This window comes from Amphiprion ocellaris, chromosome 13 (assembly GCF_022539595.1).
Source record: "Amphiprion ocellaris isolate individual 3 ecotype Okinawa chromosome 13, ASM2253959v1, whole genome shotgun sequence".
Taxonomy (NCBI): Eukaryota; Metazoa; Chordata; class Actinopteri; family Pomacentridae; genus Amphiprion; species Amphiprion ocellaris.
In genome coordinates this window covers 17,693,306-17,719,745 of record NC_072778.1, presented here as the reverse complement: position 1 = coordinate 17,719,745, position 26,440 = coordinate 17,693,306, and the positions used below count along the sequence as shown (strand labels likewise).

General features: G+C 40.1%; 1 protein-coding gene across 1 annotated transcript; it reads left to right on the top strand.

Annotated features, from left to right (window-relative positions):
- The first annotated feature begins 2,122 nt into the window (after nucleotides 1-2,122).
- On the top strand, nucleotides 2,123-24,108 carry LOC111576479 (neuronal acetylcholine receptor subunit beta-2-like). Its single transcript, XM_023282170.3, has 6 exons — nucleotides 2,123-2,675; nucleotides 12,264-12,409; nucleotides 13,616-13,660; nucleotides 14,077-14,186; nucleotides 17,936-18,917; nucleotides 21,747-24,108. The coding sequence occupies exons 1-6, from the start codon at nucleotides 2,624-2,626 to the stop codon at nucleotides 21,900-21,902; spliced, it is 1,491 nt and encodes a 496-aa protein (XP_023137938.1). The 5' UTR covers nucleotides 2,123-2,623; the 3' UTR covers nucleotides 21,903-24,108.
- Nucleotides 24,109-26,440: the final 2,332 nt, after the last annotated feature.

Here is a 26,440-nt window from a genome sequence, read left to right as displayed (position 1 = left end):
ATCTGGCCTCCCTCTGCTCCTCTCCATTGCTTTTAGGATGCAGCGATAATGCTCATTAGGGGAGGCGGGTGGGGACTCTGGGAGGCGGATGTTCGCATGTTGTTCAAGTGTGGCTGTAATGGGTTGTGATGGGATGATAATACAATTAGGCTGACTTTGGAGCTGTGACGAGGGGTTAATTTTATGGAGTTAGTGATCACAAACATATGAGCCACAAAATGCTTCTATTGTCTGGGGAAGGAGTGGAGCTGAAGTTGAAGCTGAAGTAAAACCTTGTGTTCCTGCATCCTCTCTTGACTGCACATGCTTGAAGAGTCACATATTACACAACATTTGTTGAAAAAATCTAATCTTTGTTGCTCTCAGGAACACTGTCCGTGTGAAGCTTAGCGAATAGCGTGACATTTTGGGAAAGACTACACGTTTATTCACTTCCTTGCCAGGAGTTAGATGAGACATGGATGCCACACTAAAGAAAAAAAACATTCTTAAAAGAAACAGGTAGCAAGAGTGCCAGAAAAAACACATTAAAATGGTGGAATACCGTGATATGGAAAATATCTGTAAAATAATGACATTTTTAGCCAATTTAAATACAATAAAATTGTATAATTATATGATCATCAGTTGCAGAAAAACAATTACTATTTGTGAAAATGCAGTTTTTTAAATCAAATTTTCGAAAAATGGGGAAAATCAGTAAACATTAAAAAAACACTGTAAAAACTGTTTAAAAACATTGATCTTGTTACAGTGCTGTCATATCTGAACACTAAATATGTAACAGAAGCTAAAAGCTAACCTGGTTCTATGCAAAAGTTATAAAAAGCACCTACTAGCATCTTTAACTCTGTATAAAAAGCAACATGTTCATTATTGTAACCAAGGGAAAGAAGCTCTGAACTGAATCCAAACCCCACAACTGAGCCAGTCTACTAACAGACACATCAAATCAGAAAGCACTTCTATGTGGACATACAATAATGGCAACCTTATTCTTTCTACTTTGCACAGCAGCGAATCAATTAGCTGGAGTCATTTTATGAATCACGGTTAAATCCACATCTTCCTGCTGCCCTCTCCTCTCCTCTCACCACCACCACAGGGGGCTCTGGGGTAGTTAAACTGCAGCGATGTGTGCTGACTGAGGATGTCTGCTTTTCTATACTCATACTCTTATGTTGACACTCGCACACAACAGGCCTGTGACCAGTTCAGACGGCCTCGCCACATCATGAATGTGCAATACAAAGTGTCGCCTCTCATGGATCCCCCTTGTTTATCAGTCATCGACGGGAGGTGAAATATATCTGGGTTGCTGCTTGATTGGCAAAGACAGATTTAACAAACACTTATTGGGGTTTTGTTCTTACTGTTTTTTGGATGAATGCAGACAGTTGATTTGATGAGCTCAAGATGATGAATGATTTCAGTGATGAGTTTTCCTGCTCTGTTGTGTATTCCTGCTGCAGGTCTTGTGCTCATATCAGATGATTTTGTCTGAAACAGGTGGCAGCCTCTGAATCACAGGACTGTTTCTCCAAGTTATATTGTGTTGTCCTGCAGCTTAGAGTGACCTTTGACCTCCTGGTGGTGATGAGTGGACAATTACCCCAAAGGGACCAACCAAATATCACGTTCACTGAATCATTATTATTTCAAATGGCGGGCTGTAAGGATCCAAAGGTTTTCTTGCCTTATTTTTTATTTATTTTTTTTTAAATAAAATGTCATGACCCCCACATGGCCAATCTCTACACTCCATTTCTCAGTAAGGGAGCAAACAGCTGGACCACAATGTGCTCAATGCAGATAACGAAGCCTTTATTCTGCTTCCAAGAACCCGCTCCACTCTGAATTATTGACTTTAATTTGTAGATTAGAGAAATTCAGTCAGATAAAATTTTCTTTTTGTAATTCAAGCAAAACACTTGAAGTTGAGCTTCATAAACGTTGATGAAGCCACATTTCACTCAACAGATTCTTTTAAATGGAGGAGATAAGGTTGCTTTCAGTGGCTTCTGGGTTCTAAATGTCGTCCCTGGGGGGTTTCTAACTCTTATCACTTCCTGTTTGTTGTCACACATGTCAAAGTGTGTCGATCAGGACGGCAGAGAGTGAAAGTGACGCCCGGTGGGGGAGCGCACTGGGCGGGCAGGGCGACGCGAGGACCGGGGCGCTTAAATCTTTTATCATAAGAATGGTCGCTTTGGTGATAACAGGCTTGGCGTATCCCCACTAACTGCTGACCCATATTCCCCAGGAAAACCTTGTTTGTATCGCTAAGGAAGAATTAAGGGGCGACTCTGTTCTGTACAGCCGGTTTCAGCTGCGCGCAATCACAGCTCCAGGAGCAGCGCTGGAGTCGATGCGCTCTGGCAGAAAGCATCCAGCCTCCTCACCTCACGGCTCAGTCGGTGCTCCTCTAGATGCCTCCAAGCTCCATCCACCGGCTCTCATCAGCGGAATCCCTCGCAATGAAACCGCTATAATCCATCCTGTCTTCTTCTTCTTTTTATTTTTTCTTTAACACATTACTTTCTACAAACAAGAGAACAAGGCGAGAAACACTCTTCATCTGCAAGTTTTAGTGTGTGTGTGTCGCACTGGAGGGGAGGAAGCGATGGCAGTCCCGGTGAAAGCAGCGCTGGCTCTCCTGGTTCTCACCGTGGCAAGTGAGTAATCTTTTTAAATCCTACTGGCACGGGACGGGGGGCTTCGACTTTGGGGCGTTAATCACACAGTTTTTGGTAGTCAGCGGCAATATGGCGCACTCTGTTTAATCCATACGCATGCCAATTATTAGAATAATACTGAAGAGTAATGCTTAATGCTGCTAAAGGACTACAATGGAGTTCTTACGGGACAAAACCCTCTGTTAACTTGTTTTGGTAAATGTTTAAGCCACTCTTTCCCCTCGGTGATACCGGAAAGCAGGCCGGTGGGGATCAGTAGTGGCGTTTCCGTGCGTCAGACACTTCAGCACGTGATTTTTCCGCACGCCTCAATTAACCAACTTGCTCCTCTTTACACATCAAGCCAGCGGAATCATCATGAAATTTGGACAAGGGGTGTGAAATTTGAGAAAGGCGCGCTGCTTTTACGCACATTTCCCTTCTGTCCTGACCTCTGATTTACACAACAAACGCTTTTCTTATGACTCATTAAACAGGGGCATAAATGTGGCTCTTACTGCAGACACAGTTAGGGCTTTTAATCTACATGAAACCTCACGATGGGCATTCTGTGGGACCTTGCTGCGTCTTACTGCCTGCAGTGGTGCACCAGGACCATTTGATATTAATAGCAGCGATCTAAATGGACTGTTTGCTCACAGTGAACCTTTAACTTGCTGCACTTATGTCAGGTGATACTCAGTAGAAGCAATTTCCGTTGTTTTTCTATCAAATGAAGCAACTTATGAGCAGCTGTCTGTGATAGTGAATGAGGCAGGAGGGGAAGATTCAGGCATGAGCTGTCCAAGGTGCTGAAATGGGATCTTTCTGCTCAGGACTAAACAAGGCAAAGTCCAGGTATTTGGTTCCACAGTGTGCTTTGATGGAGATACAGTTAAGTAAATGTGTTTGTCTTTGCCCTGGTAAAAACAGCACTGAATTTTGCACTGAAAACTGATCATTACTAGCTCTTTAGATGTAGAATGGTGAAGGGGAACAACTTTCTAGCAGCATTCCATAGTTCATTTTAACTGTGCAAATGAATGTTCCTGGATGTCACAACTAAATCTGCATAAATTAATCACTGATTAGGGATAATATTTCATCCTCAATGCCATGAGCTAGGAGGGTTTAAACTGGAATAAAGGCATCCCAGACAAATATATGAAAGAATAAGGCTCAATAGCTAAAGTTATAAGAAACTTAAAGTTTAAAATGACCCACTCTCTTTCATTAACATGACAGATAGGAATCTTCATTTAACTGTATCTAAAAAACAACTCACTAGAAAGGCATATTTATTAGTAAAACAGTCAAACACCAAGTTCATTAAGCCAACTTTGTCTCCTTTCTGTGACTTTTCCGTGTCACCTGTGCTCTGCCCAAAATCAAGGAATTGTGTCTGTGGCTTCGTCCCTCCTATCCAAAACTATCCCCTGACTGTGACTGTAGAAGGACTAAACCCAGTCAGCCACTCTGCTGGGATATATTTGCTCCTTGTCTCATTCTGTCTGCTGTTGGTTTCACTACCCTTTTCACTGTCCGTGCCGTCCACTGTCTGTTCCTGCACACGACGTTTCCCTGTCTCACTGCATATTTTCACCATTTTCTCCCTACTTCGATGCTCATCTGACATATTCAGTTCTACATCTGTCTCCTGCGCTCGGTCTCTCCCTCAATATCGGCCGTGTATTGTGGTGAATATGCTAGTGTGTGCTCTGGTTACCCGCTGAGATGTTCTCCTCATTAAGCCCTTGTGAAATGCTTCCAAGTGCAAGACAGGGTCACACACTATCTGCATTTAGCATGTTGCACGAACCCCCCCTCTCAACCCCTGACTGCTTCGCTGTAGCCCCTGGGTGAAACTTTGCATGTGGGTGGGCACAAATACGCAAGTCAGAGTTTTGTCCTGGGGTTATTGTAAAGTTGTTTTTTCTCGTTATTTAATAAACTGCTGTTTGTGTGTGTGTGTAACTGCAGATGTGCGTCCGGTCAGCAGGGCCCTGTGAGTCAGTGCTTCATAGTAAACTGTTAGTCACTGTGTTGGCACATTTGTTAGGATGCTGCACTTTGAAGGAGTGACACAGTCAGATGAACAGAGATCATTGAGCTCGTAAAACCTCAGCAGTGGTTACATGTAAAAGTGACACTGAGGGATCTGAGAACTTTTCCGGCATCCGTTGTTTGCTGTTCTTTCCTAAAGCCACACACGTTCCTGCTCGGAAAAGAAAAGAGCAAAGCAGGATGGAAACACACGAGGGAGAGTTTGTGACAGATAAAATTAAATTGTATTAAGAGTATAGTTTTTTGTTGGTTTTTTTTGCAGACAGAAGGAGCGTCTGTGAAGAGGAAAAGTTTGGGGCAAAAACAACCAACAGAAATCCCACGAGATGCTGAAAAGCTATAAATCTCAGGCAGCAGATTCACAATGACAAATTTTCTCCTTCAACCACGTGGCTGTGGATGCATATGAATGGCACATGGGTTGTCTTTTTTAGCATGACTGATTTGGGCAGTGCACTGAGTGAAGCCAAAGACAGCTGAAGCCTAAATTGTTTTGGCCTCAGAAAGGCCACCCCAGATGGTAACACGCTGAATAATTCACTACCCTAAAAAGAAAGCTACAGGATGCAGAATTGTTGTTTTTTCTCTCTCTTTGCTCTTGACTGATGACACAGACTATCCATCCATCTGCATCACTCAAACACAGCAGCATGTCTGAAAGGTTTCTCTTTTTGTTTGATTTTACACCATCTTTACGCTGTGATGGACACTGTGTTGACTTTATGTGGGTAAGAAAGACCTGGAGAATAATCTCTGATTGTGTTTGAGTCTCCGCGCAAGTAAGATGATGGTATTTTTATTTTAGCGCTGATGAATTATTGAGGTGTGGAAAGTGCAGTGAGGCAGACAGGAGTGTGTGTGGTGTGTGTGTGTGTGTGTGTGTGTGTGTGTGTGTGTGTGTGTGTGTGTGTGTGTGTGTGTGTGTGTGTGTGTGTGTGTGTGTGTGTGTGTGTGTGTGCATACATGTGTGATGAGACCTGCTGGTAGACTCCCCTAATGCTCCATCTCTACTTGCATCAACCTCATACACATCTCATTTTAGCCTCATCTACTGTTTTAACATTTTACTGTCAAACCCAGCACCTTACATCACTCTATACAATCCATAGTGCGCCTCTTCACCGCCTTCAGTGCTCTTCTCTGCTCACATGGAGTAAATTGTCTTTCCCCAGTTTATTAATTTTTTGTGCTGGGTTTATTTTTACACTGTCCCCTTTACATTTTTAAGGCAATATGACATCTCTTATTTCTGTCAGGCAGAAGTCAGAGAGCAGTTGGGGAAGAGCAACTACATAAGGAACCACAGTACAGGGTCATACCATTATAAATTTAAATTACTTTTAGGTGACAAGCCATACCCCACAAAGGGTCAATGTTTTTTACACCAGCCCTGCCTATGTTAACTTTACATAAGGTCAAACAAAGGTTACTCAAAGTGAACACATCAACAAACACCAAATACCATTAATTATCAGCAAAAAACTTTCAGAAAATACTCCATCCATCCATTATCTATACACTGCTTAATCCTCATTAGGGTCGCGGATGAGCTGGAGTCTATTCCGGATGACTTAGGGTGAAGGACAGGTCACCAGTCCATCACAGGGCTACATATAGACACAAACAATCACACTCATATTCACACCTATGGACAATTTAGAATCACCAATTAACCTCAGCATGTTTTTGGACTGTGAGAGGAAGCTGGAGAACCTGGAGAAAACCCATGCATGTGCAGGGAGAACATGCAAACTCCACACAGACAGATCTCAGGCCTAGTCCGCGACGCAAATTGGGGGATCGTCTAGCTATGCGGCTATAGTGCTCACCACCAAGCCACTGTTCAGCCCGAAATTACTCCAGTCCAAAGAAAGTTCACGTTGGGTTTTCTTTAATAGTTCTTTGGAATTATCAAAGAACTGTGTGTCAACTCAAACTGACCCACTCTGGATTTTTCCAGTGATCCCACAACTCAAAGAAATAAGGAAATTACTCAAGGTTCACTCATCCAAAAGAAAGAATATCTTCACCCAAACAGAAAAAAATAGGCTAAATCAGGTTTATTTTTTTAGTACCATGTATTTTGGCGATCGCCACAATGTGTACTTTAAAAGTAAACTGCATCTATTTAACCCCTCCATAACAATCTTCCAATTAAGATTTTGTACAAAACTCATTTTCTGTGCATGTGTATGACACATTGTGTAAGTGTGTGGACGTGTTTGAATTTTGTGCATAACCACTAATATCTTAGTTTTACTTTTTGAAAAGCTTTTAGGATATCATTGGCTGTTCGCTTCTACAAACCTACCGAAAATTTCATGGAGAATAAAGGAATGATTTAGTTTTACACTTGTGTACAGTAAGAGACAGATGCAGCAGAGAAAACTCTTGATCTAATTCAACCTTGTTTGACTTTCCTCTGCTAAATAGACACATCCCTCAAACTTTGACATCACACAGGGATCAGGGCCACAAATTACATTACACAGCTTTTACACAAGCTGACTACAAGCCCTCATGATGAGTAACCGGAGCTTAATGTGTAAAACTGGAGGACTGGTCCTTTAGTCAAAGCTTAATTAGAGTATATTCCTTCTTCGATCCTCTGTTGCATCATTGTAGTTGCATAAGTATCAATTATAGTTCGCTAACCTGCTAATCAGGCTCCTCAAAGTCAGTTTAGTGGGAATTCATGTGTTTGTCAGTGTTTTGGGGTATTATGTCCTTTGCTCATTAAGAGGGTTTTAATCCAATTAACCAAAGCAGACGGACAAACAAAGCTGAAAAACCAACAATGAGCCAACCCAACAGGATTTAGACAAAGTGTGGTCTCAACTCCCAAAATCTAAAAACCTTTTAATTAGAACAAGAAATCAGCATACTGTCATGTAGCAGTTTGCACTCTTATCACGTTTAAACAATGAATTGCTGCCACACTGTAATCCCATTAAGCAAATTTATGAATCGCTGTCTGTCATTCCCCATGAATCATCACCATAATATGACATGATCCTTTTCCATTTCATCAGATGATTATACTAATCTGGGAATTGCTTTGTCTCGCTGGGATGCTGCCATTGTTTACTGTGGTGGGTTTGTGTGCGTCTATTGTCTTCTTGCATGTGTCTCTGCCTCTTCTCTCTCTCTTATTCTGGCAGACGGAGCTCTCTCTCTCTCAGGACGTTTACCCCTTTGGGTTTAGTGTCGTGTCGTAGCTGCTCTGATGCTGGACACTTCTCCTGTCTCCTCCTCCTCACATCAGAGCCTACTGGAGGTTCATCTAGACTGACCAAGTGTAGAGTTTGCCTCTCCTTCCTGCACCTGCCTTTAAAGCTCACAGCCTCTTATTTTCACTTTCATCCTGACACGTCTCAAAACACATTGTCCTCTTGAATGGATATTGACAAGACAGCTGGGTGTATATGCAAGTGCCAAAACAAACACTATATGGATGTCCAAAGTTGCCAACTGCACAACTTTGAGATTTTTGGACTCTACTGTAGTGCTGATGTCAGTGCAGGATTGTTTGCGCAGCTGTTTCTTTGTGAATGAGCTGACTATATCTGATACTGTGCACTATATACAGATTATTGTACTGGAAATGGTAAACAATGTTAAACAAGGACACAGATGTTAGATAGCAGTTGCATACTGGGTGAGGATGGGGTCAAATTTTACACATTAGATGATTTAAGGCAATTAGAGGATAGATAATGCTGGAAAAGCTGCATAAGTTTCCAATGTGCTATTCCCCTTTTTTTGCAGACATCTTAGGATCAGGTCACCTTCAAATTCCGTGTTGTTTCAAGGTAAACATGCCTCGGCCTGGAACAAGCCGCAGAACCCAATTATCTCTCTGCCCACTGAGGTCTGGATGACCGACTCAAAACAGACTTCACTCCTAATAGTATCATCCCTCACATAAGACATCAACACAACTAATCCTATACTAAACAGCAAATGACAAATTAAACAAAACCTATATTTCTAAGAAAGTTAGTTCTACACAGGACACAAACCTGAGTCCCTTGGGTGAAAGTTCTTTCTCTGGACTTATGCCTCCACCTCGTAATGTGGACTTTGTGACTCTTTAAACGTGAAAATGTTTCCTACCATGTCAGAGTCATACCTTTCAGGAGAAAATGCATTTTTAAAAAAACATTCATGAAAATGCAGTTTAGTTGTATAGGAATGTAATTTTTGTGAGACAGGGTTGTTTTCTGGTTCTTTGTTCAAATTAAGATAATCATGAGATTAAGACTCATCTTAATTATCAGGCTTTAAGTAACATACTTTTCAAAGATGGAGAATTACGGCGCTTTCGGCTGAGATTTACACAGTATCGACCTCTTATGTAATGCACTGCTCGCTTATCTATCTTTGCCCCTCCCTTCCTCAGTTTGTACTGTCTTGTGAGCAGGGAAACCATAGCCGACAGTCATGTCAAGAAAAGTTTATTTGTGAAGCACAAACAAAGCTGTCACAAAAGCCTCCCAGAAATCAAACAACATCAAAACAGACAAGAAGAAAAACATTCCAAGAAACGGTAGAAACAGGTACAAGCCAATCTGGAGGGAAAAGAAGAGAAAATTGGGTGCCCAGATAGCTGAGCTGGCTGAGCAGGCGACCCATGAACAGGGCCTATAGTCCCCAACGCAGCAGTCATGGGTTTCAATCCAGTCCATGGTCATTTACTGCATGTCATTCCCACACTCTTCTAACCACATTTCCTGTCTCTCTCTCCACTGTCCTATATAATAATAAAGGCAAAAAGGCCAAACACATAACTTAAAAAAGAACAGTAAATTTAAAAAGTATATTATAGTCAAAAGTAATGTAGAACAACTTGGTGGTGAGAAATTCATCTTAATATTTGCATTTCTCAATGTGTTGCGTCAGAAGAGCAGAAAATTTCAACTGTAAGCAAACAGGTTGTGGCTTTTCAAAATGCATTTAAAATGTATTGAAGTCTGGCAGGGTCAGTGTTTAAAACCACTCGCTGTCATTGAAGCTCTGTGACCCAGTCAGACGTCGTTCTGTGTAGATTACATGGTTGAAATCAGCCCTGCGGTGGCTCACTGTCTCACTGTACGCCTTTCTGTTAAAATGTGACTCATTATCGTCATATGAAGTGCATATTGCATGTAATGTTAACATGCAATAAGCAGCATGCAGCGTATATTATATAGGTAGGTACACAACATGTGTGTGTGTGTGTGTGTGTGTGTGTGTGTGTGCTGGACTGTCACTAAACACAGCATTACATCTGATCTGTTTGTGAGTGCCGAGGCATGAATAGCTCATTCCCTCTATCTCACACACACATTCTCTCATTGCTCTCATTACACACTCATTGCAGCATCACTACAGCACCTAATTGGTGAGACCTTACAGCACGAGATTCAAACATCGCTTCAACAACTAGAGCTCTGGGCACGTGTGTGTGTGTGTTTGTGTGCTTCTGTTAGTGTGTGTTTTCTCATTTTGATCCCAGTTAGCAGAAATGGGAATCACGAGTAAGTCAGCATTGATCAGGAAGCTGACTAAGAGGGCGGTTGAGAGGATTTTTCGCAGGTTTTATGTAATGTTTTCGAGAGCTTTTATTTATTCTTTTCACAGAAATCACACCGGAATGCAATGCTCCAAACAAAGCTGGAGATGTTCAATGAATGAACTGTTTAACAACACCTGTTTTTTTCCCCAATGATGCACTATTCATCATCCATTCATGCGATTTATTTTGACATCAGTGTCACTTAAACCTTAACGAGAAAACGGTACGATCGTTACCATGAGACTGTGCAGCTGTAAGGCTGAACTGAAGGTTGCAATACATTCATGGTTCATAAACAGGCTTACACTCATTTAACATGTAGAGAATGCTCTTATGTGGCTCCAGTTCACCTTATCTAATCGCTCAAGAGACATGAAGCATCCTCAACTTCCTGTGTAAACCCGATTTAAGTGCATCATCCCAACACTTGCTCCACTGACATGATGAAATTAGTAATGTCAGGATTTTTTTTGAGGCAGTTGTAGACACTGTAGTTTGACATTTTTGGAAAGCCGTCCAGCAGAATGAGATTATATAATGACCAGAAGATATTTTAGCCTTATGTAACAGAAGTCAGAATAGTTCCCTTAAGGTTTTGACAGTTTGCAGAAGAAATATGGAACAACAAAATCCATCTTCCTCTACTGTTATTAAAATTACAGTGATTTGTTGTCAGAGTTTATATCAAGTGTAATTATTTGTATCATTTAATCCTCTCAGTCATAACTCCTACTGGTGGATTTGTAAGGAATCTGTTAAAAATCAAACAGACAGCATTCATCAGCCAAAACTACAAAAACTGATTGGATTTTCAATTTTCTGACAGTCCTTCTGTTCTAACTATTCATCTGTGATGTGCTGTTCAGTCCAAAAAAAAAAAAAACATTAACCAAATTTAAGAGTAAAGTCATGACATTTCATCAGAATCGAATCTATACGTCTCATTTAAAAATTCATTAAAAACTAATCATTTGCACTGAACACTTTCTGTATAAACAAAAAAATTCTGCACATCTTAGCACAACTGGGAAGCTATTAGTACCTCAGCTACAATCAGCAGTTACCTGACAAAAATGCAGGGACTTTTTGGCTGAAATCAGCTATACTTCAGTGTTTCTGCTCTGTGTATTTACACAGAGCAGATATGAGATGAGTCTAGAAACAAATGAAAAGCTTAAGAAGCTAAATATAAATAGTATTAAGAGTCAGCATTTTTTTTCATGATTGTTAACACCTGTGAGTGCTTGGAAAAATGTGTTACATTTTAATTTGCTTTTATATTCTTTGACATAAATAATGGAATATAACCCTTGTTTTGTCTTTTTCAGGATTTATGGCCTCCTGATTGTGTTATTTGGCACAAAAAACATTTTTGAGTTTCAGTGGAGTTACAAAATTTTATATTGCAGTGAAAAATGTGAGTAAAAATGTGACAGAGGCATAAATGCCCAGAAACTGCTTTGAGTCCAGAGGGTTAATCAGAATATTTATAGTAATATAATATGATTATATTTTACAGATCTGTAGAGAGACAAAATGAAACCAGAGTACACACTCAGGTACTGAAGTATTAATATAAAGAACCAGTGTTAATATTGGATCATAGCGACGCTTGTCTGAGACATCACAGCTGTCTGAAACTCCCAGTGTCTCTGACCCAGAATTACAACTCGAAGGCTGACTTGAGTGGATTTTAAGGCCCCCAAAAGTGCTATAATAACATGAATGCGACAATATGTCAGTTGCCCGTGTTCAGCCAGGAGCGACTAAAAATAGTCGTAGAATGACACTTGGAAAACTAAAACCTGACTTGAGCTTTGATATGATTGGAACACATTCACACCCCATCTCACTTGACCCCAAACACGAACAGGATATTACATAATACACATTCTGACGCAGAGCATGATGTAGTTCATTTCAAAATGTGCTGTTCTTTTTCCGTGTGTGTTTGTGTGTGTGTGCAGCTGCCTTGTGTGCGGAGGTGGAGGAGCGGCTGGTGAGTCACCTGTTGTCACCGGAGCGCTACAATAAGCTGATCAGACCAGCTGTCAACAACAGCCAGCAGGTCACCATTTACATCCAGGTGTCTCTAGCTCAGCTGATCAACGTGGTGAGGAAACAGACAGACAGACAGACACACACACACACACACACACACAGACACACACATACACGCAAACACACTGTATTCAAAACCACATATGCTGTTCCCATCTGACAAGAAGTGTTCCAACATCATAAAAGTTTCCCACAATGTTACATGATAGCAAAGGAGGAACGTTCTCAAACCAACATTCAAAAAAATGTTTTTCATATGTAATCGAGGCCTCAGATGACAGAATGTGTCTTTATACAGAATGTTTCATAATGTTCCTGTAATCACATATATATGAAGGGTCAAACATTTTGCCTTTTTTTGAAGGGCCACTTTACACAGTCAAGTCCATAAATTTTTGGAAAATGACACAATTTTTAGCATTTCAGCTCTGTACATCACCACAGTTAAATTAAACAATCAAGATGCGCTTTAAGTGCAGACTATCAGCTTTAATTTGAGGGTATTTACATACAAATCAGGTGAACGGTGTATGAATTACAATTCAACTCGGATAAACTAACATAATCAGTGCAATGCAGTTAATGCCAGCCTGAAGTCTGGAACCCAAAGACATCACCAGATGCTGGGTTTGGTCCCTGGTGATGCAGATGGTGATGTGGTGGTGTACAGAGCCGAAATACTGAAAATAGTGTCAATGTCCAAATATTTATGGACCTGACTGTAGAATTGTTTTCTATGAGATGTTTTCAAAGGAAAGCATCTATATAACATTCAGAAACATTTTCAAGATGCTTTTGAGACCTCGGATGACAGAATGTTCTTTGTAAGATGTTCCTGTAATGTGATACATTACCAAAAATGGAACATTCTGCCTGTAAAGTTCTGAGGATGTTTTGGGGATGTTGTCGAGGCGCACATCTTGAGAATCTATAAAACCTTCCCACAGTGTTTTCCATGACAACAAAAGAGGAATGTTCTCAGTGCAGCATTCAATTTTGAGAATGTTAGGGCATAACAATCCAACAATCATATCACCAAAACAGTTTTAGAATATCTTTAGTTATGCTGTCTTTAAAAACCACTAGAAGAAACCTTCTTGCTGACAACATTTGTAGAACTTTGCAGAACTTTATCAGAACATTATTGAGAAGAAAAAAACTGTAGCTGGGTTGTCGGGAATGTAAAACTACACATGCATGTAGTTGTTGCTTGTAAGAGGAGTCACTGCCTAAACTGTATGGCTTGTTTTTGTTTCAGAATGAGAGGGAGCAGATCATGACCACCAACTGCTGGCTCTCTCAGGTTTGTGTCCAGAAACATCCTCTTGTTATTTATTCTTTGTGAGTCTCTGTGTGAAGGTCTGGCCATGTGAAAACACTGCCTCTGAGTGGCTGATTTGAATTAATCATTGTCATTCACATGCAAAAACACACGGTCATGCATTTAGGTTTGTAGTGGTGCAGCAGTTTGAAGAAAAACATGCAAGGACATTTACAGAGTTCATTGGTGAGGTCACCTTATGGTATGTGAGGGAAAGACTTCAGTGTGCTGCAGTTTTAAATACAGAACCAGTGTTCATCTTTATATGCACGAGCCAACAATTTTATATATGATTTCTGAGTGCATCTATTTTATTTTGGGCCCGTTATTTTTTTTACTTGTAATCATATTTGTTTGTGATTCATAACAAATACTATATTTGTGGACTTCTTCTTCAGGTGTGGAATGACTACAGATTAATGTGGGATCCGGAAGAGTATGAAGGAATCAAGAAAATCCGACTCCCGACACAACACATCTGGCTGCCAGACATCGTTCTCTATAACAAGTATGTCTGATGTGTGACAAACACAATGTGTGTGCGTGTGTGTGTGTGTGTGTGTGTGTGTGTGTGTTCAACTGATGAAAGCAGTGAAATTTCACAGCAATAGTTTCAAAAAGCTCCATTTTCCTAAAAGGTTTGTCATCCTATCCTCTTATTCCATTCATCCTCTGATCTCTCTCTCCTTTTTTATCCCACCTGTCACTTTTTGGGATAATGGATACAACCAAAACTGTTTTGTTAACACTGTCTGAAGCATCTGCAGACAGCCTCGGGATAATGAGTGATCTTTTAAGGTCAGAGAGATTACAGGAGGCAGGATGGAGAGAAAATGAGATTTAAAATCTACCAGATGGATAAAAGAAAACAGGGTTAATGTAGACCCAATGTCAAACATGAAGAGGTGGAAGAAGCAAAATGTAGTTAAAATACTAAAGGAAAAATACTGGTTTGGTCCATATGAACGATGAGTTATTAAATCTGACATCGTCACATTGTTAATACTGAAGCATCAGTGTGTCAGCAGCAGGTTATTGGTGTAGCTGCTGCAGGTGGAGCAAGTTTGAGCTACTTTATTTACAGTTATATGTACAGGGACACAGAAGGGAAAGAAAATTAAAATTTAGACAATACGTGGTTTTCACTTTTTGGACTTTTTCCCAAATCCTTGATTTTTGGCATGATATTAGATCATTTGAACATTTGTTTAAATGAAACCACGTGAGAAGATTGGAGGGAAAATCATTTTTTGGTGGAGTTGTTAACAACTTGACTGCTGTTTGTAAGACATCAGATACAAAAAAGGTTGAAAACCGGTGTTTTTGTTTTTTTTTTTTAAACAATGTGTTGTATTTTAATTGCTTTTAATGTCATCTATTGTGTAAAATCTTCATCTTAAAATGTAACTCAAGCTGTTACATAAATGTACAGTGGTCCCTCACTATATCGCAGTTCACTTCTCATGGTCTCACTGCATTGCGGATTTTTGGATTGAGTTTGGTTCCGTGGATGTTTTGCTATATCGCAGGAATGTACTAAATATTCACGTGAGAATATTTGTGTGCAGTTCAACAAATCCTCTTAGTGTATGAAATGACTGCAGGGCAAAATCAATACAGCAGAATGTCAGTGCTGTATAAAGTGAAGTCAAAGAGAAACTAGCTCATTGCCTCTATTCGCTGGAGTGTTAGCCGACAGACACGAAGGCTCCTGGACTTCATCTCATCTGTCACCCACAGAGATCAACACCTGCGCCTCCTTTCCATCTGCTAGTTTCTTGTACAGCGTTAACGCTTAATTGTCACCGGGAAAATGTGTCTCATACAGGAGTCCTTGCTCTGTTGTGTCACAGCACAGAACAATTGCACATCTAATATAATAATTTGTCAGAATTTGTATTCAAATTGTGATATATCATTGTTAAAACTGTTAGTCTGTAGATCAAAAACAATAAGAGCAAAAACTCTGTTATTTTCTTTTTCTTTCAGGGAAGTTTCAATGAGAGTCAGGCTGTCTTTTGCAGTAAACACACACACTAATGCACACTCGAATCTAAAGCTGCTCTCTACAACTGCAGTCTGATCTGCTGGCCGCTGAGCAGTTGGGGTTTGGGATCTTTTTCTCAAGGGCATCTCAGGAGTGATAATGAGAGACAAGATGCAAGCTGCTGTTTTTTTTTTTTCCTGTCCCTGCTGAGATTTACACTGTTAAAGTTCCACCTGAACTTATGAAATGGTCCGATTCAGAGCAACCATTTGTCGCATTGAATCAGGTCTAACTGCAAGATCCCTCTAGTAGCTGCTTTAGAGCTTTCAGTGATGACGCATGATTTTCTTCAGCAGATGGTGTTTCAAGAAGGAACTTTGTATGTCAGATTTTAAGCCAAAATGGATGAGAAACCCCTAAAGAACTCAGAAAAAGTGAAATTTGAACTTGATTGTTTTTCTCAGCTGCTGTGTCCAAGAAAAATTGTTTACTTTAGTTGGTGAGATTGAGAAACTCTGACAGACACACGATTGCCTGGATTGTTGCTTCAGTGTTTTGGTCAGCAGAGTCACCGCAGCGTTTACAGGGCTTGTAGGCATTAAACTTTTACCAACACAGATTGCTGGTCAGCTAAAGAAGACATGAAGAGTGCGTCGGGTTAGGAGGCAAAATGATAGGTGATGATCAGCGTTACTTTGAGACTTCAGGTTGACGTCTGGGAGAGCAGAGGTCACAGTGAGCAGGTGGGGTCTCTGCATTTTTAATTAGTTTGCATACACATCAGCAGTCCCAAACCATTAGAGACCAAGTGTGATGGTTGGATTCCTGACCTACTTTATAATTGATAGGCCACTTATTTATAATGCATCACATGCAGCCTTGGTGAGACGAAGAAAAACAGTCAGTCTCAGCAGATTTGCAGCTTGGGGGGGGTCAGTTGTTGCCTTGTTGCTGACATGAGTCCCAGGCCGAGCTCCTCCCCTGAGATGTTAAACACATTCCTTTGAATTCAAACTGCAACATTTGTCACCTGTGCAGATGTGCGGTGACAGTCATGAAATCATTTTCTCAACATGCAATCAGCTTGAACTGCAAATGAATCTACTCTTTGTCTCCTGAAACAACATTGCAGCACTGAGTCTTGTCAGCTTAGTCTCAGCTGCGGTCAGAAAAAAGATTTTGCACAAGCCCAACATGAATCTAACAAATGTATCAGATTTTAACCTATGACATGCAGCACAGTGGTTCTCATTAAGTACACTTGAAGGTTTGGAAGAACCCGTCAGTTAACAGTATAATGAAGCATAATGTTAATTAGCTGCCTCATGTATACTTCAGAATGAACTAACAAGTAGTGTGTGATGTGGACATTAAACTTGACACTTTACTCTGTTCGTCAGATTGAAAACAGACCCACAGAGGTAGGTGAGTGGAGGCACACAGGTGTTTCATTAAAGCAGCAATCATTTAATGTTTTGTGATGAAGACGAGGTAAGGAAAATAAATGCATTGTGTGTACAAGCAGAATTGTGTTTAACTGGCCGATGCAGCACTTTGTTGGATGAAGTAAAAAATATATAATCAGGTTAAGCTGTTGCTGCTGGACATGGTGTATTTTAGCCTGAGCTTTCTGTTTGGGCATTTGTTCATGCTGTGTTGTCTGATCACATCCTTACTCTGCTAAGCTCACCCCATTTCAACACCACCTGTTAAACTCTCTCACAAGAATCATCATTGTTAATCTGGTTCAATTACTGACGTAAGTGTCTCTGTCTGAACTACAAATATGTATTATTTCAAGTGTCCTTTGAAACTTCTATCTATTGATTTTCTGACACTTGGTTTTGGTGGTAGAAATCTAAGCCAATTAATCAGATTGCTTTGACTAGACATTTCCTTCAGCTACCCTTGGGGGAAACCCAAAGTGTTCCCAGGCTAGATAGCATATATTGTATAATCCCCCCAGTGTATTCTGTTCCTGCCTCAGGGTTTCCTCCAAGATGGATATTACGTAAATATCTTCGTAAGGATATCCAGTGGGCATTCTCAAAGGGTGTTTGAAGCACCTGAACTGACTCCTTGAAATGCAAACAAGCTGTGGTTTTACTCTGATCTGCTCTGTTCCTACATTTAAAAACTTTTATGTATGCATGATACCATGCATGGTTGTAGTAGATGTGTTGAATCTGATAGACCCTCCAGTAATCAGTTTGTCTGTCAGTGTTTGACTTTACTCTGTCCTTTCTTTTGATCTCCTACTTTTTCCTCAGTGCTGACGGGACCTATGAAGTTTCCTTCTACTCCAACGCTGTGGTCTCCAACAATGGTGAAGTGGCCTGGCTCCCACCAGCTATCTACAAGTCGGCCTGCAAAATCGAAGTCCGCGATTTCCCCTTTGACCAGCAGAACTGCACCCTCAAGTTTCGCTCATGGACCTATGACCACACAGAGATCGATCTCATCCTCCTCAGCGATTATGCCTCACGTGATGACTTCAAACCAAGCGGTGAGTGGGATATTGTTTCACTACCCGGACGCAAGAATGAAGACCCCAATGATATCCGATACCTGGATATCACCTATGACTTTATTATCAGGAGGAAACCTCTGTTTTACACCATCAACTTGATCATTCCCTGCATTCTGATCACGTCTTTAGCGATTCTGGTCTTCTACCTTCCATCAGACTGTGGTGAGAAGATGACTCTTTGTATCTCAGTGCTCCTGGCCCTGACTGTGTTTTTACTCCTTATCTCAAAGATTGTGCCACCCACATCTCTAGCAGTGCCTCTGATTGGGAAGTACCTAATGTTTACGATGGTGCTGGTCACCTTCTCCATCGTCACCAGCGTTTGTGTTCTCAATGTGCACCATCGGTCCCCCAGCACACACACCATGCCTCCTTGGGTCAAGCAAGTCTTCCTGTACCGGCTCCCCTCTTTCCTCTTCATGCGGAGACCCGGAAAGTCCAACATTCGCGAGCGGTTCCGGAAAAAACACCAGAAACAAAACCAGAAGCTGTGTGGAGCAGATGGTGGGGTTGGAAGCTCTGCAGGAATGGCAGATTCCTCCTCATCCTTCTTTGTCAATGAGGACTCAGCCAAACGCTACGGCTGGAGGATCAGTGACTTGTCTGAGAACACGGAGTTCAGGAGGAGGATGACGCTCAAGTACAACATAGATGTGGAGGATGCAGTGGATGGAGTACGCTACATCGCTGACAAGATGAAAACTGAGGATGATGATGAGGGGGTACGTATCTGGAGGAAGTATCTGCATATACATTACCATTCAAAAGTTTGGGGTCACTTAGAAATGTCCTTATTTCTGAAAGAAAATATTTCTTTTCCAATAAAGATAACATTAAATGAATCAGAAATACATTCTAGACATTGTTAATGTGGTAAACGACTATTCTAGCTGGAAACGGGTGATTTTCAATGGAATATCTACATAGTGGTACTGAGGCCCATTTCCACAAACCATCCCTCCTGTGTTCTAATGCTACATTGTGTTAGCTAATGGTGTTGAAAGGCTCATTGATGATTAGAAAACCCTTGCACATGAATAAAAATGTGAATTTTCATGGAAAACATGAAATTGCCTGGGTGACCCCAAACTTCTGAATGGTAGTGTATGTATCTGTCATGGATATAGAGTCCACTTGTTTTTTTTTCCCATGCGGTACATTATTTCATTCTCATATAAGCTATTTTTCCTTTAAAACAGCTTTTAATGACATTTGTGGCAGCATTGCTGTTTCAACACTACAAAATTAACTGTCTAACCTAGACTTAATCTTATATCTAGCCAGAAAGTCTTTTTGATCTTGTTTTGAGAATAATTTACTATGCAAGAGCAGAATTTGAGATTATTAATCTTATTTTAAGGTTATGTGTCTTTTATTTCTTACTTAGTTTGTAAATCCTAAAATTAGTTATTTTACATGCATAATAAGAAAAAAGACTGTCAGACATTCTGATGCCACAGTTTATCTTTTCAGACCATTTTTAGCTATAAAAAATTGTTTCAAGACCTCCTAGTAACAAGTGAATCACTTGGACTTTGGTGACATTATTAGAATTATTACAAACGCTGATGTTGTACCAACATCAACACATTTATTTACAAAGCTGTACTAAAGAGTAACATCACATGCTGTATCAATTCATAATTACAACACAGACAGTAACAGAGCACATATCACATCACCACATCTTCATCTTGGTTATTCATTTCAGTTTTTAAGTGCAATGACATCACCAAGTTTATATTTAGTTAAAACATAAACACTGCTTTTTAAACTGCTTCAAGCAATTCTTTATATTTTGAGAAGCAACAAGTAATCTTTGCTAGCACTGTATGTAGAAAGCAATATTTGAGAGAGCAATTCAAATAAATGTTATTGGCAGTGCTAATTCTGTGCACATATTGATGCTGATCATACATGCAGTCCTTGTTGTGATTTCAGTAGTCAGTCAGGATGTATAATCTTTATATATCTGTATAAGTTTTTGGGTTTATGTGTGCCAAGATAGCTCAGCTGGTTGATTAAGCAACCCATGAATGCAGTGACCTGAGTTTGATTCCAGCTCATGGCTCTTTACTGCAAGTCTTGCTAGAAATAAGAACATTTTTAAAAAAAAGAATATTTTGCTCATATTTAGTATTTTTCACTTATTATTAGTCAATATCAAGTATGATTTCAAGTATTTTGACCTGAAAATCAGCATTTTCAGCTCATTTTAATTTTTTGGGATACTTCTCTGGGACCTTATTTCTAGATTTAAAAATCTTATTTCAAGATTTCTTATCAAGTAAAATTTACTTGCTGCATGGACAGATAATTTCACTAGTTTTAAGTGATTTTACTCTCAAATTTAGCATTTATATCTTACATTTGGGCTACCCTTTTTGCAGTGAAGAATATGCCTTTTCACATGCTTATAGAGTCATATGACTCTATGAATAGCAAAGATGGCCTGTCGGTTGGTACGTTGCTTTGATACTGACTTAAAAATAGTGAAAGGACTGACATGAGATCTTGTACAGACAGTGGTAGATTTTTTCTGAGTCTCCTGATCCCATTACTGCTTTTCCCAGTACTTTGTTTAATGACCTAATAAAACATGCAAAAAGTATAACATTTGCTAAACTAAGATGGTGAACATAGCAAACATTACACAGTGTATTGCTGAACATCAACAAGTTAGCATTTTCTTCCAAGCCCTAAATGTTGCACTTTGGATCTCGGGGAAATTGTTGTGGAAATACTAGAAATACATTTCTAATTATTTATAACTGCAATGACACAATCTGACCAATTTTAAATTCTTTAAATACAGATTTTATTATTTACTGTGTGCTTTAACTGTATGTACTGGCTATACAATGTGAAGGATTACTTTATGTAATCTGGACTTTATTTTGTTTGTTTGTACATATTTCATACTTCTTAAATTACATTTTTGCATGATTTTGATAATGAAGAAAATTAGCGACATCCATCCATCTCTCCATTATCTGTACACTGCTTAATCCTCATTAGGGTCACGGGGGAGCTGGAGTCTATCCCAGCTGACTTAGGGTGAAGACAGGGAACACCCTGGACAGGTCACCAGTCTATCACAGGGCTACATAGAGAGACAAACAAGCACACTCACATTCACACCTATGGAAGATTTAAAGTTACCAATTATCCTGAGCATATTTATGGACTGTGGGGGGAAGTTGGAATACCTGGAGAAAACCAAAATTAGCAACATCACTGAAAAAAAAAAAAGCTCTAATACCAAATGTGTGCGCTCAGCGCCATTAATGAGCAGCTTTAATTCGGTGATTAGTAAATTTGTACTATGTATATTTTCAGAAAAATGTTGCAAATATGTGCAAATACTGTTCTTTTAACCAGTAAGTAAATAATAACCAGATACAAAAATGAAAATGAAAAACTAGCGATTAAATCAAATTCAGTCAAATGTGAGAAGTTAAATCACCTAAATAATATCAGTCCACTTTAATTCTGGACTATGAACCAAACAGTGGCAGCATTTAACATCTAACTTCTTTTCCTCTCTGCAGATCATCGAGGACTGGAAATACGTGGCCATGGTGATCGACCGTCTCTTCCTGTGGATCTTTGTGTGTGTTTGTGTGGTCGGAACGCTGGGCCTCTTCATGCAGCCTCTGTTCCAGAGTTACAACACGCCCATTGTTGATGACGTGGAGCATAACTGAAATCTGAAGCCTGTACTTTGATCTCAACATGACCCAGAAATAAACTTTTAATCCTCCCAGAAACAGAGCTCTGGTGACATCCTAACACATAAAGTCGCACTTCTGCCTCTCACCGCTTCCTGACTGAGAATTGATAACGATGCACTTTAGCCCTCATCCATCACCTGATCCTACTCCATCTTCCTCCCATCTAAATGTCCCGCCACGCTCTGTCATGTACACCGGGAGCTTTTTATTTCAGCAAACCTGAAGCCAACACATTAGCCAATTTTTGGCAGAGAAAGAAAAAGAGAACCAGTACATTTACACCACACAAATATCTTTTGTGGTGTAAATTGCAGTTCCAATTGCTTCATATTTTGGTGCCATAATCAAAGGAAAGAATGGCCAAAACTGCAAGATTCAATGTTTAATTTACCAGAATTATCTTTTATCTTGAAATGTGAGGTGAAGCCACCGTTCAGCCACAATGCTGTCACTTGGGAATCAGCACAGATACAATTCTCCATGACTGACATGTAGCAGTATTCAAACAGCTTTACCTAAAATGCTCAGATTGAAAATATATTGACCTTTATCACTGTTCACTAAGGTTTACTGGCCAACAGCAACTCAGGACTTTGTTTTTCTGTTCAGGATGAACTTGGTTTTTCTCTTTTCTAGCGTCGCATCTGTGTCTCTGTTCACATTTTATATTAACATATATCTTGGGTGATCTGATCACAAACGGACACCTGAGCACAGAAGTGAATGATCCTTTGAGGACAAAATAAGATCCAGTCACTATGACCACATTTGCAGGTGGTCTGTGCTGTGTATGTCCACATTCTTTTAGTAGAGTGTATTTGACCACCTACTCAACTGATGTCTTCACTAAGTAGAAGTATGGACTCATTCATGCACCAGCAGAATCATAGAAAGGTGCGTCAACTGACAACTAAAAAGAAAACAGGCAAAATGGTGATTTCTTCTTCCTCAAAAGAACAATGCATTTGGTCTTTGCAAATGAAAACAATGTATTTATTTTTGTAACAAGCAGAAATGTGATTATATGTGGTCACAGGAGATGTTCATGGAGGTGTGAACTGACACAAACAAGTTGTCCATTTGTGACTGGATCACCGAAGACGCATGTTAATGCCAGGTGTGAACAGAGCCACGGTGTCCAAATGAAGTTCTAATGGCACCGAAGGGACATTTTTGGGGTAAGCATGCGCAGAAGAAGGCACAGACTTTTTAAAATTTGCATTTTGTTGACTCAAGGAGCTTAAGATGAACAAAGCCACAGAATCTCACAAACCAACTCAGTTTGCAGATACGGGGCTCATATCGATAACACACCCCTGAAGAGAAGAAGATGAATCTGTGTAGGAACACAGAAAAAGAAGCTCACTCTCCCTGCGTCGTTTTGCCAGTAGCACACATACTGTATGAATTTTCTACATCTGCCTTCAAGATGAGACTGAGAGGACACAAAACGGCCGACTGCTTGAATAATAATGGATGGGTGGGGGTGAGGCAGTGCCCAGCCTGTTTTTGCGCTCACACAACTCACTGTGCGAACTCTGGCCTGATTTTATTCTATGACCATCTGCTGTTGTGATGTTTAAAAGCAGCTTTGTTTTAAATGAAGGATGGATGTTACAATTTAAAAAATTCTTTAGTGGCCACAAGGCTGTTGCTGCTCAACGTGCTTCTTTTAAAGGTACAGTACGCTGGTTTTGTTGGCGTAGTTTGTCAGCATCCATCACCAAGGAAACCAGCAGCAATAATATTATACAGTATTTTATACACACTGACGTTGAACAAAATAACCAAACAGCTTGTGTCTTCACTTGCATTACCTTCCATCATATTGTATGCTTTATAATCGCAGTCTGTTTGCAGAGACGTTACTTGAATCCATGTCCAGTGATTATTTCTAGTGGGTGTTCTAACATGTCACTATCATATTGCACTCGTCTGTCACCGCTGCCAAAATTAGCCAGGAAAAAGTGTACTGTACTAATCCAGCAGTTTTGATTTTGCTTCATCTTTGTTTTGTCAGTGGATGGTGAAATGAAATGTGTTTTTTTTTTTTCTTTTTCTTCCCACTGGTCGGTCATGTTGTGCGACTTGTTGAGTTTCGTCTTGCAGGACGGAACTGTGATGGGACCTGATGTCTTGTTAAGTGGATCAATAAAGGGAAATGAAAGCATTAAACAGACCGGATGAATCACATGCACGTTAATTGATCATTCTATCATCAATTTTTCATCATAATATTATAAACATGCCCCAGGTTCTACATTAATCTCTTTAGCATTTCATTGTCGCTTGGTTCTTTTGCTCATGTGTGTGAACTGTCCTGAGTCAGAGCTAAATATTAGTCAGCTGAGCACAGATTCATTAGACAGTCTAGCATCCTCAGGGCGTGCAGCCTCACCTTCTGTTAGCTAAAGATGGCAGTGAGGTTGTATGGCTGTGAATGAATACAGACATGCCCACAGTCTTAAATCTGGAAAGTCTGTGTTATAATTCTCTCCCCTTCTTTATAACATGGCAACTACTTACCAAAATGTGCCACATAGACCTACAAAAGGGGCAGAAGCCATGCGATGTAATCACATTTTACACAATCTAGCTTTAAGTTTGGAGCCAATTTACTGTTGTCCTATTCATAATACTCCTGAGATACAATTAAAGATTCAGATTAACCTTCAGCAATAATAACATTAGTTAAGATTTTATTATGATGATTTTCCAGATTACTTACAGTTTCTACAAGAGTCTGTATGGACATTTTAAGGTCTCTGATGATCTGTTCTTCCACAACTGACAAGAAAACAAGCCTCTGTTTTCCAGGAACTGCTGATGCTCCCAGCAGATAATACAGAGTCATAATAATTTTCCAGCAAACATCATGTCAGCCACACACTCTCTCTCTCTCTCTCTCGCTCTCTCTCTCTCTCTCTCACACATACACGCATGCACGCACGCACAACACACACACACACACACACACACACACACACACACACACACACACACACACACACACACACACAGTTGTGTTTCTATCCATTCAAGAGGACACTGCATTGACTTGAATACGTTTTTCAAAACCTACTGTAACCCTGTCCATAACCACTACTTGCCTCAATGTTAAACCAAGTGTTTATCCTAACATTTTATGATTTATGTCATGGAGATTTGTTTATTGTCCCTCAAAGGGAAATGAGACCCTACAACATGACTGTGTAAATAGATTTCACCTCTAACCTTAAACTGATTCTATCTTGATCCAGGACTTCACCCTCACACAGCTCTTTGAAACTGTGACAGACAGTAAAAATCTGCTCACACTGCACAGTAGATGGTTTATAAGTCAAGTTTGTTCACACAAACTGACATGTACGCACACACGCACACACACAGTGATATAATCCTACAGATGTAGTGACAGCCAGTGAATTGGAATTGGGTTCAGCAATTATGGCTCATATTTGTGCCCTCATCTTTCCCTCGTATGACACATAAATTAGATACTTGACATCTGCGTCAATTTCCATTAGGAGGGCGGCCAAATGAGCGTAGGGAGGGACTGAGCAGTGAGGAGTGTTGTTGTTCTTGGTCTGAGGGGCTGCAGAGTTGCATCATATTTTGATCTCTAAACACCATTTAACTTTTAATTCAGTTTTAAATGTCTTAGCTGTCATTTGATCTTCATTTACATGATGTCCTTTGATAGTATATCATGCTTTTATGTGTATTTGTGTTATTTCAACTAGTCAATTTTGTGGGACTCTCCTTAAAATTATTCTTTTTGAGAACTGGTTTCCATTTTGAGGATGTATATCTCAATCTGCCTTTGTGTAGCATAGAGCAGTTTTACAGGGTCTGAGCGGAGGTGAGCTGGTGTGCTGAAGTTGCAGTAAATGATGGAGGGGTGAGTGTGGAGATAGAGACGAGAATTACATAGATGACCATATTCTAAAGAAGGCTTCAGCGTAGACTTACAACTGAGCCACTTTTAGGCATAAGAGATGAAGTTTTTAAGGGTTTAATCATGACCATGGAGGCACTTTAAATAAATTTTGACTATTGCTTGACAATGGAAGGGTCTGCCGATATGTCTGTCCCAGTGCAAGACATACATCTCTAAAAAAAAAAAAAGTTATGACAAAGAGTAATGCAAAGAGACAACCAATGGAAAGTATTTCCAAGCTTATCTTGAGTCCAACGATGCTTCTTGACCTGGGAATTGGTTTGTTGTGGGTAACTTGTATCAACTAACAAATGTGTTGACTCTCCATAACTAAAAACAACAACAACAACAACAAAAAAACTAGGTTATCCACAGAACGTTCCCTCAGCAGTACTCAGATTTACCCACCTGCCTCTCTGGCTTTATTCTGTAGAATCAGCCCTCAATAGGACTGCCTCCTAAATACAGTGAAGCTTGTGTGCCTTTAGAGGTGAACTCCTTCCGTGACGGCATCACTGCATAAAGGCCCATTCTCCAGAAGTCAGCCATTGTCAGACAGAAAGTGAGCAGA